The following is an 11,647-nucleotide window of genomic DNA, read 5'->3' as shown; positions in this document are numbered from 1 at the left end:
GGAAAGAGGAGGGTGTGGGAGGGAGCAGCGGACGGGGTGGGGGTGGATAGAGGAGGCGTGCCATGCTATGTAAGACTGCAGGCCTGAGCCTCAGGGTGTTTGTAAGACCACAGCCGAAGGCCCTGTGGGCAAAGAGAGGATGGGCCCTTCAGGAAGGTGGTGTTGAGCGGGCCTGGGCCATCGCCCACTCACCATGTTAGAAGGCATCTCTCCAACTCTCTGGTCTTCCCCAGGAGCCCAGGGTCAGCGTCAAGGCCTCCTCACCCACCCTCTGACATAGAGCTGATGCTACGAGAATACCAGCGGGCCCGTGAGGAGGCCAAGGTGGAGATTGCCCGGGCCCGGGCCCGACTGCGGGAGCAGACTGAACAGGAAAAGCTGAGAATCCGCCAGCAGATCGTCTGCCAGCTGCTGCGGGTGGGGAGTGGGGCAAGCCTCTGATTTCAGGGTAGGCTCGGAGCCCGGGGCAGACCAGGGCTGCCTCTGAGTCTTGGGATGTAGAATTTGGAGGAGGACGTCGGGCCCCTGGTGCCAGCTCAAAGCTGCTTCACTCTCTATTTTCATGCCATCCTCATCAGACCAGCTCCTGTCCCCAGGCCAGAGTTTGGGAGGAGGCGGCTTGGGTATATAGTTGGGGTGGGGATAGGGGAGGCATGGGGGTATGAGGCTGAGGCAGGAGGCAGTGGGAGGTGACGGGAACTGGGGAGGTGAGAAGGGGTGAAAGTGAGGATGGGAAGTGAGGGTGCACCTGGAGCTGGTTGACAGTAATCTGTCCTTCCCAGGAAGAAGAAAAGCTACACACCCTGACTGCCTCAAGCTCTTGGTGCACCAGCTCCAACGGAAGTCTCTCCTCTGGTGTCACCTCCGGCTACAATAGCAGCCCGGCCTTGCCAGGCCAGCTCCAGTCCCTAGACAGTGTGGTGAGTAGGCAAATGCAAGAATGAATCGGGCCGGGAGCGCCCTGGCAAGAGTTTGGGAGGAAGTTCTGCCTCCTGGAGGCCATTGCTGACATGAGCCCTTCTCCTGTACGATGGCCTTTGTCTTCCCTGTGGTTTTTGTCTCCCCTCTCTGTTTACTCATTCACTCATTCAATAAGCGTTTATTTTGTAGGCACTATTTTAGGCACTGAGCAAAATTGTTCTTGTCCTTAAACAGATTATTAGAGGGATAAATATTAAACAGCTTAATTATTTAATTATTGTTGCAGTAGTTTCTGTGAAGAAGCGGTGCTAAGCCGGATGAAACAGGGACCTGACCTAGTCTGGAGGGTCAGCAAAGATGCTCTGAAGAGAATGTGTTTAAACTGAGACTGGAAGGCCGAGAGGTAGTTAACTCAGTAAAAGTTGGTGTCTGGAGATATGTGGGGGGCAGGAGAATAGCCTTCCAGGCAGAGGGCCCAGCAAGTGAGGGAGGAGGAGTTGGGGGAACTAAAAGAAGGTGAGTGTGGCTGGAATGTAAAGAGTGAGATGGAAGAATCACATGAGAAGGGACTAGAAAAGGCAAGGTTGTGTAGACGCTATTGAAAATTCTGGCTGCTTTCTAATCTATCTGATCATGTTACTTCTCAAAGCTGCTGACAAGCAGCTTTGAGGAGAATGACGAGCTTGCCAGAGAAGTGGCAAGAGCAGCCCTGGGTAGACCCACTCACGACCTTGGCAAAGCCGAGTGAGAGACGACGGTTGCTTGGTTCAGGGCACCGCCCGAGTGGAGGAGCAGATGTGGATGCGCTGGCTAGAGCATCCACAGGATGCAGGGGCAGATTGGAAGTTGGAGGCTGGAAGCAGGAGGAGTCAGAACCACATGCACTTTGGGCTTGAAGGGCTGGTGATGTCCATGTGATGAAGAGCCCTGAAGGGGGCAGGTTTTGAGGGGAAGATCATGAGTCTAGTTTGGTGTTTACCAGGTTGAAAGTGCTTGTGAGAAATGCAGGGGAGCAGCTGGAAATCAGGCAGTTGGGATCCAGATCTGGAGTTTAGAGGTAAGATCTGGCTGGGGATATAAAATCTGAAATTCCTTTTAGAAGCAAAACTTCACATAGTAAAAAAAAAAAAAAAAATCGTTTTCAAACAGTAGCAAAAGACATAGAGTGTCAAGTGCATTTTTCAGTCTTTTTGCCTTCCCAGAACCAGTTTGGTGTATATTTCCAGAGATAGTCTGTGCATCTATAAGGAAATGTGTATCTTTTGAGAATATGTATATCTTTTTTTGTAAAGCTCATGAATGGGAGCATACTGTACCCATTTTGTCTCTGCTTTTTCCTTAAAAATATTTTCTAGATATCATTTCATATCAGTAGATGCTCTTTTTAACAGTTGAATAGTGTTTCTTTTTTCTCTTTTATTGCATGTTTTTAAATGTGATGTTTTGTAGAGATAATATATTCATGTAGTAGGAAAGGCAAAAAATATACATATATATAGAGGCATGCAGGGAAATAGCCATTCCTGTCCCTCATCTACCTAGTCCTTCCCCCTCATCCACCCAAGAGAACAATGGTGGTCCTCCTAGAGTGTTATAAATACAGAATTAAAGTACATTATGCCAGTGTTCTGTACTTACATTTTTTCACTCAGTATATCTTAGAGCCCCTTCTACATGAGAATGCAGAGAACTTTCTTTTCTTTTCTGTCGCTGCACAGTGTTCCGCTATAGAGAAGCACTGTATTTATTTAACCAGTCCTCCACCTTGGGTTGTTTTCAGTCTTTTGCTGTTGTAAACAGTGCTTTGTGCATGTATCATTTCATACATGTGCACATATATCTGTGGGGTAAATTCCCAGAAGTGGACTTATACAAAGATATGGGCATTTGAAACTGATAGGTATTGGCAGGCTTCCCCTCACAGATGTCCTACTTTATACTCTTGGCTCCCCCCAGCAGGGGGAGAGAGTGCATCTCCCCCCACACCCTCACCAACGTGTTACCAAATGTTTGGACTTTTGCCGGGTGGTCTGTTCATATCCTTTGCTCATTTATCTCCTTTTTTTCCCACCAGTTTCAAGGAGTTCTTTATATATTAGCAAGATAGCCCTTTGCCTGATAGGAATTAGAAATTTTTTCCCCTAGTTCTTCATTCTCTTTTGGCTTTGCTTCTTGTGTTTGGAGCCATTCAGAAAGTTTTATTTATCAGTTTTCCTTTTTTAGTGTCTATGTTCTGAATCATAATTAGAAATACATTCTCCATTCCAAAGTTATAAATAATTTTTCCTGTAGTTTCTTCTAGAACTTGTATGGTTTTATTTTTCGTATATAAGTCTTCGCTCCGTTTGGAATGCATATATAGTGTGAGGTGTGGATCCAACTTTATTCTTCCCGATGGTTATCTAGTTATCCCTATCGTGTTTATTAGATAGTTCATCTAAACAGTTCCTCTTTGTCTCATCAGTTTAAGATGTCAACTTTTCTTGTACCAAGGCTTATAATATATTATCCTACTCATTACTCTTCTTTTTTTTAGATTATCATTAATTTTTACTGAAATACAGTTGGTTTACAATGGTGCGTTAATTTCTGCTGTATAGCAAAGTGATTCAGTTATACATATACGTACATTCCTTTTTAAATATGCTTTTTCATAGAATATTGAATACAGTTCCCTGTGCTATACAGTAGGACCTTGTTCTTCCCATTATTATTCTTTTTCTGACCCTGTAGTGTATTCTTTTTTTAATTTAATTTTTATTTTATATTGGGGTATACTTGATTTACAATGTTGTGTTAGTTTCAGGTGTATAGCAAAGTGGTTCAGTTATACATATCATTCTTTTTCAGATTTTTTTTCCATATAGCTTATTACAGAATATTGAGTAGAGTTCCCTGTGCTATACAACAGGTCCTTGTTGATTATCTATTTTATATATAGTAGTGTGTGTATGTTAATCCCAACCTCCTACTTTATCCTTCCCCCCTGCCCCACCTTTCCCCTTTGGTAAACATAAGTTTGTTTTCAAAGTCTGGGAGTCTCTTTCTGTTTTTGTAAATAAGTTCATTTATGGGGCTTCCCTGGTGGCGCAGTGGTTGAGAGTCCGCCTGCTGATGCAGGGGACACAGGTTCGTGCCCCGGTCCGGGAAGATCCCACATGCTGCAGAGCGGCTGGGCCCGTGAGCCATGGCCGCTGAGCCTGCGCGTCCGGAGCCTGTGCTCCGCAACAGGAGAGGCCACAGCAGTGAGAGGCCTGTGTACCGCAAAAAAAAAAAAAAAAACAAAGTTCATTTGTATTATGTTTTTGGATTGCACATATAAGTGATATCATATGATATTTGTCTTTCTCTGTCTGACTTACTTCACTTAGTATGATAATCTCTAGGTCCATCTGTATTGCTGAAAATGGCATTATTTCATTCTTTTTTATGGCTGAGTAACATTCCATTGTATATATGTGCCACATCTTCTTGATCTATTCATCTGTCGATGGACATTTTGGTTGCTTCCATGTATTGGCTATTGTAAATAGTGCTGCAATGAACATTGGGGTATGTGTATATTTTCAAATTATGGTTTTCTTCAGATACATGCCCAGGAGTGGGATTGCTGGATCATATGGTAGTTTTATTTTTAGTTTTTTAAGGAACCTCCATACTGTTCTCCATAGTGGTTGTACCAATTTACATTCCCACCAACAATGTAGGAGGGTTCCTTTTTCTCCACACCTTCTCCAGCATTTGTTATTTGTAGACTTGGATAATGGCCATTCTGACTGGTGGGAGGTGATATCTCCTTGTAGTTTTGATTTGCATTTCTCTAATATCTATATTGAGCATCTTTTCATGTGCTTTATGGCCATCTGTATGTCTTCTTTGGAGAAATGTCTATTTAGATCTTCTGCCCATTTTTTGATGGGGTTGTTTGTTTTTTTGATATTGAGCTGTATGAGCTGCTTGTATATTTTGAAGATTAATCCCTTCTCAGTCTCTTTGCTTGCAAATATTTTCTCCCATTCTGTGGGTTGTCTTTTTGTTTCTTATGGTTTCCTTTGCTGTGCAAAAGCTTTTAAGTTTAATTAGTTACCATTTGTTTATTTTTGTTTTTATTTTCATTACTCTGGGAGGTGGGTACAAAAAGATATTGCTGCAATTTATGTCAAAGAGTGTTCTGCCTGTGTTTTCCTCTAAGAGTTTTATAGTATCCAGTCTTAAATTTAGGTCTTTAATCCGCTTTGATTTAGTTTTGTGTATGCTGTTAGAGAATGTTCTAATTTCATTCTTTTACCTGTAGCTCTCCAGTTTTCCCAGCACCACTTATTGAAGAGGCTGTCTTTTCTCCACTGTATATTCTTGCCTCCTTTGTTGTTGATTAATTGACCATAGGTGCATGGGTTTATTTCTGGGCTTTCTCTCCTGTTCCACTGATCTATATTTCTGTTTTTGTGCCAGTACCATACTGTTTTGATTACTGTAGCTTTGTAGTATAGTTTGAAGTCAGGGAGCCCAATTCCTCCAATTCAGTTTTTCTTTCTCAGGATTGCTTTGGCTATTTGGGGTCTTTTGTGTTTCCATACAAATTTTAAAATTTCTTGTTCTAGTTCTGTGAAAAATGCCATTGGTAATTTGATAGGGATTGCATTGAATCTGTAGATTACCTTGGGCAGTATAGTCATTTTGACAGTATTGATTCTTCCAAGAACATGGTATATCTTTCCATCTGTTTGTGTCATCTTCGATTTCTTTCATCAGCATCTTATAGTTTTCAGAGTACAGGTCTTTTGCCTCCTTAGGTAGGTATATTCCTAGGTATTTTATTCTTTTTGTTGCAGTGGTAAATGGGAGTGTTTCCTTAATTTCTCTTTCTGATCTTTCATTGTTAGTGTATAGAAATGCAGCAGATTTCCATGTATTAATTTTGTATCCTGCAACGTTACCAAATTCATTGATGAGCTCTAGTAGTTTTTTGGTAGCATCTTTAGGATTTTCTATGTATAGTATCATGTCATCTGCAAACAGTGACAGTTTTACTTCTTTTCCAATTTGCATTCCTTTTATTTCTTTTTCTTCTCTGATTGCCATGGCTAGGACTTCCAAAACTATGTTGAGTAAGAGTGGTGAGAGTGGACAACCTTGTCTTGTTCCTGATTTTAGAGGAAGTGCTTTCAGCTTTTCACCATTGATTATGATGTTAGCTGTGGGTTTGTCATATATGGCCTTTATTATGTTGAGGTAGTTTCCCTCTATGCCCACTTTCTGGAGAGTTTTTATCATAAATGGGGTTGAATTTTGTCAAAAGCTTTCTCTACATCTAATGAGATGATAATATGGTTTTTATTCTTTAATTTGTTAATGTGGTATATCACACTGATTGATTTGTAGATATTGAAAAATCCTGCATCCTTCGGATAAATCCCACTTGATCATGGTGCGTGATCCTTTTACAATTCTATTGTTGGATTCAGTTTGCTAGCATTTGTTTAGGATTTTTGCATCTATGTTCATCAGTGATATTGGCCTGTAATTTTCTTTTTTTGTGTTGTCTTTGGTTTCGGTATCAGGGTGATGGTGGCCTCATAGAATGAGTTTGGGAATGTTCCTTCCTCTGCAATTGTTTAGAATAGTTTCAGAAGGATAGGTGTTAATTCTTCTCTACATGTTTGACAGAATTCGTCTGTGAAGCCATCTGGTCCTGGACTTCTGTTTGTTGGGGGTTTTTTAATCCCAGTTTCAATTTCATTAATTGTGATTGGTCTGCTCATATTTTCTGTTTCTTCCTGGTTCAGTCTTGGAAGATTGTACTTTTCTAAGAATTTGTCTATTTCTTCTAGGTTGTCCCTTTTACTGGCATATAGTTCCTTGTAGTAGTCTCTTATGATCCTTTGTATTTCTCTGGAGTTAGTTGTAACTTCTTTTTTTTTAATCAATTAATTTATTTTTGGCTGCATTGGGTCTTTGTTGCTGTGCTGCACGTGGGCTTTCTCTAGTCGCGGGAAGCGGGAGCTACTCTTCGTTGCGGTGTGCGGGCTTCTCATTGTGGTGGCTACTCTTTTTGCGGAGCACAGGCTCTAGGTGCGTGGGCTCAGTAGTTGTGGCTCAGGCTCTAGAGTGCAGGCTCAATAGTCATGGTACACAGGCTTAGTTGCTCCGTGGCATGTGGGATCTTCCCAGACCAGGGCTCGAACCCGTGTTCCCTGCATTGGCAGGTGGATTCTTAACCACTGCGCCACCAGGGAAGTCCCTGTAACTTCTTTTTTATTTCTAATTTTATTGATTTGAGCCTTTTCCCTTTTTTTCTTGATGAGTCCAGCTAAACGTTTATCATTTTTGTTTATCTTTTCAAAGAACCAGCTTTTAGTGTCATTTATCTTTTTTTTTTTTTTTGCAGTACGCAGGCCTCTCGCTGTTGTGGCCTCTCCCATTGCGGAGCACAGGCTCCAGACGCGCAGGCTCAGCAGCCATGGCTCACGGGCCTAGCCGCTCCGCGGTATGTGGGATCTTCCTGGACCAGGGCACGAACCTGTGTCCCCTGCCTCGGCAGGCAGACTCTCAACCACTGCGCCACCAGGGAAGCCCATGGGAACTTTATTTTTATTTATTCATTTTTGGCTGCATTGGGTCTTTGTTGCTGTGTGGGCTTTCTTGAGTTGCAGCGAGTGGGGGTGTGTCTTCATTACAGCGTGTAGGCTTCTCATTGTGGTGGCTTCTCTTGTTGCGGAGCATGGGCTCTAGGCACACAGGCTTCACTAGCTATGGCATGAGGGCACAGTAGTTGTGGCTCGCAGGCTCTAGAACACGGGCTCAGTAGTTGTGGTGCACAGGCTTAGCTGTTCCGTGGCATGTGGGATCTTTCCAGACCAGGGCTCAGACCCGTGTCCCCTGCATCGGCAGGTACGTTCATTTTTTTTTTTTTTGGCAGGTGCATTCTTAACCACTGTGCCACCAGGGAAGCCCTGTTATTAATTTTTAAGTTTGCCATGTGTTGAGAGAATGTATGGTTTCAGAGAAAGTAAAATTTCTGTTTTTTATATTTGAGGGTTTTGGTCATGAATATTCCATTGGCTTTTAAAATCTTTTTATCTTCTTTGTGGTCTGTGTTTTCCTTGCTTTGGGGGTGTATATGTGTCTTTCTGGTAATTTGGAAGCCTTTTTTTTTTCCTTTCTTTTCTTTTCATCATTACTTTTATATATTTAAATAGTCTTTATTTCCTGATTTTGCAGTTTTCTTTTCACCCTGGCTGTAAAACATGAGGAAGTCAGTGTATTTCCACCTTCTCTCATTTTTTCTCATTATCTTTTGTTACAGTATTTCTATACTGTTTACAGTGTTTGTATTCAGAATTCTAGTTCTCGTGCTAGATCAAATGGACTCTGCTCATTTGCAGTTCTTTGGCATACATTCTTTTTTCTACCCTAGTAATTCTTGTAATTTCTTCAAGAAAGACTCAAGGGCACTATATCCTCTAGGTTCTCTGAGTTCATATTTGAAAATGTTTATCACCACTTAAATGAAAGAATATCTGTAATTAAATACCTAGAAGCAGGATTGCTAGGTGTCAAAGGATATATGTATTTTTAATTTAAAATATGTGATGAATATTTTCAAAATATACCTATTTACATTCTCAAATAACAATATATAAGTGCCTACTTACCCACATTTCTGCTTAACAGTGTTTATTAAGGGGTTTTTCCTTCAATCTTTGTGAATCTCATAGGCATGAAATAGTATTTCATTTTAGTTTTAATTTGCAATTCTCTTGTGTCTGAGATGGAGTGCCTTTTCAGATATTTAAGAGCCCTTTGGCTTTTTGCTCTGCTTGCCAGTGTACTGGGTCCATTTCTGTTAGGTTGTTCTCCTTTTGTTCTCGGTGGCCTTTCCTTATATTAAGACAGTTATCCTTTTGCCATTTGAGAGGCCAGTGGGGTTTTTTCCTAGTTGTTTGTTTTTATGATATGTTAATCTAGTTTTTATCAGTCTTTTCTTTCATGGCCTCTGGAGTTTGTGGCCTGTTTAGGAAGGCATTTCTGCACTATGAGATCATTAAATTTTTAAAAAAATTTTCTCATAGTAATATTAAATTCTCCCCCACCCTGTATATTTTTGAGCCACAAAGCATAAGTAATTTGTTTTGGCAAAATGTATGAAATGGGTCTGATGTAACCTTTTCTTCAGATGGTGACCTTGTTGTCTCGCAATATTTATTGATTAATCCACACATATTTACTTTTGGAAGTCATCAGTATAGCACTGGGAACAGATGGGATCACACAGGAGTATATTACAGAGCGAGAAGAGGGCCTAGGCCCGAGTCTTGAAGGAATCCCAATAAATCAGGTTATGTTTGGGGAAGATGAGCCAACAAAAGAAACTGGGAAGGAACACCCAGAGAGATAGAAAGCCAAGATCCCAGGGATTCAGGAAGCAAGTGAAAGGGAGATGCTCAGTAAGGTGAGGACTGGGACCTGTTCACCACATCCAGGCACATGGATCTAGCAAAGGCTAGATTTGAGTGCATTCAGAAGGGTATAAGAGGTGGGAGATGGCAAACGGTGACAATCATTTCAAGTTTATCTGTAAAGGACAAAAGAGCAAAGATGCCTGTAGAGGAAAGTTTTTAAAGGTGGGAGAAATTTGTGCATGCTTAAATGCTGATATGAAGAATCTAGTGAAGAGGGAGAGGTAGAAGCAATAAGTGAAGAAAGAGATCAGTAGTGAAAGGTTCTTAAGAAGGTGGCACAAAAATCTCAATCTGCCTGAAGTAGGAGAGACCACTTGGATGTTGCAGCAGGAAGAAAGGACGTAAGGATGGAGACAGAATATCCTTGTTCACTTTTTTTAAAAGTAACACTAGGTTAGGAACCGATGATAGAGGTAGGATAGTGGATGCCTGTTAGATCCAGCAGAGGTCAAGGGTCATGTCATTGAGGAGCTGCTTGTAGTAAAGGTGTGGTGGCTGTATTGTAAATCCAGAGGATCATCCCCATTTGGTTCCAAATTAGGACCTTTGGCTCAGCTAGTGTACCTGGGGCTGGGGCCAAGGGTCAAGCTTTTCTCATAGCCCATCACTTTTCTTCCCCATCCCACCTCCCACCTCCCACCTCCCAGCTGGGCTTTGTTTGCTGCCCGCATTAAACAGAGCTCCAGCCATGGCCTCATTCCTGTTGCTGCAGTGGCGCAGAGGGCCCCCCCACTCACTGACCCCTGGTACCCCATCGTCTCAGGTCCCAGTTCATTCTGACCCCTGTTGGAACTCTCCTACAAGCAACCTTGAGCATGTGGCTTGAAGGGCAAGGAAACTCTCCAGGGGACTGGTTTCTATTGCGGTTGACTTCTCAAGGGCATCCAGCAGGGAACACCTTTTCACTTGAGCCTTTATGTTGAAAGCTGTTTGGTGCTGTTCAGAGGCAGAGGAGATAATTCTGCACTGCCTTTCTGGTGCTCTGCTCTCTCCTTGCCTCTGCTCTGGTCCTGAGCATCTTCTCTTCTGCAGGGGGACACAAACTTGCCTGATTCCAGAGACTCCTGGATAGGGGAGGTGTGGGGCCGCTCCGCAGTGAGGAACAGTCAGCTGAACCTGGCCGGCTCTGCCTGGAAAACCTCAGCCTGCAGTGAGTGGTGGGGCAGAGCTACCTACCTGGTGTGGGGACTTTGGGGCTGAGGTCTGCTAGATCCTAGGGAGCCACTGTCCCTCAGGAGGAGGGACATTATTATTGAAGGAGGCCGTTGCTGCCCTGAGGTCCTGATGCTCATGCCATCTCAAGAGTCTCCACCTGTTCATTGTAGGCCGCAGAGCCTCCCTGGGCAGTTGCTGCTGTTCTCCGTCCAGCCTGTCCAGCCTGGGGACCTCCTCCTCCTCCTCCTACAAGGATTTGGCCAAGCACATCGTGGACATCTCTATGGCTGATGTGAGGTTTCCTGTAGCCGACTCTGCTGGGTGGGGAGGAAGAAAGAGGAGGGAAGGAACAGGGCAGATGAGGGCTTCTTCAGCAGCTCTCTATCTTTACAGAAGTGGGGAATTCAGTAATTGCTGGCCTGAGGGACTAATCCAAGAGTCTGCTTTGTACGAACCGTGCCCACTAATTTGGGTGTGGTCACTGTGTCCCCAGGTAATGGCTGCTTGCTCAGATAATCTGAACAACCTCTTCAGCTGCCAGGCAGCAGCTGGCTGGAAGTAAGTTCCCTTGCACAGTGTCTTCTCCCTGTGGCCCTGCTCGCCTTCTCTCCTCCTTTCCCTTCTCCACCCCGGCTTCCTTGAGTCCCTCACCGTGAGCTCTTCCTCTGTGACTCTAGAACCCAGCTTCATCCCCTCCTCCTCTTCCCCACCCTTGGTGTCTCCCCCAGCCATCAGGGCGAGGAGCAGGACGTGCATCTGTACTACAAGGTGTTTTCTTCTACTCGGCATGGCTTCCTGGGGGCTGGCGTGGTGTCCCAGCCACTGTGTCACGTGTGGGCAGCTGTGAGTGACCCCACCTTGTGGCCGCTGTACCACAAGCCCATCCAGACAGCGAGGCTGCATCAGCGGGTGACCAACAGCATCAGCCTGGGTGAGCCCAGGGGACAGAGGCAGCAGGGTCAGAGACAGTGCTCTCAGGAGGCCGGGTACTCAGCTAGGTCCAGCGGGGTGTCAGGCTGTGGAATGATGGGGTGTCACAGGGTAGAACCCGGGGTGTCACAGGGTAGAACCCGGTCTGTCCATGTACCTTCTGACTTTCTGCATTCCTG

At 43.8% G+C, this 11,647-nt stretch overlaps 1 protein-coding gene across 1 annotated transcript in view; it reads left to right on the top strand.

Annotated features, from left to right (window-relative positions):
* The window catches only part of STARD9 (StAR related lipid transfer domain containing 9), a 137,047-nt gene that overhangs the window by 124,062 nt on the left and 1,338 nt on the right, over positions 1-11,647 (top strand). The window contains exons 26-31 of the mRNA XM_007460123.1: positions 234-429; positions 783-920; positions 10,416-10,533; positions 10,709-10,830; positions 11,032-11,096; positions 11,267-11,469. Of these exons, the coding sequence (XP_007460185.1) occupies positions 234-429; positions 783-920; positions 10,416-10,533; positions 10,709-10,830; positions 11,032-11,096; positions 11,267-11,469 (842 nt within the window). The remainder of the gene's footprint in view (positions 1-233; positions 430-782; positions 921-10,415; positions 10,534-10,708; positions 10,831-11,031; positions 11,097-11,266; positions 11,470-11,647) is intronic.

The sequence above is a fragment of the Lipotes vexillifer genome, unplaced genomic scaffold, assembly GCF_000442215.2.
Source record: "Lipotes vexillifer unplaced genomic scaffold, Lipotes_vexillifer_v1.1 scaffold408, whole genome shotgun sequence".
Classification (NCBI taxonomy): Eukaryota; Metazoa; Chordata; class Mammalia; order Artiodactyla; family Lipotidae; genus Lipotes; species Lipotes vexillifer.
Note: the sequence above shows the minus strand (reverse complement) of the source record. Positions and strands in the feature narration are given on the sequence as shown.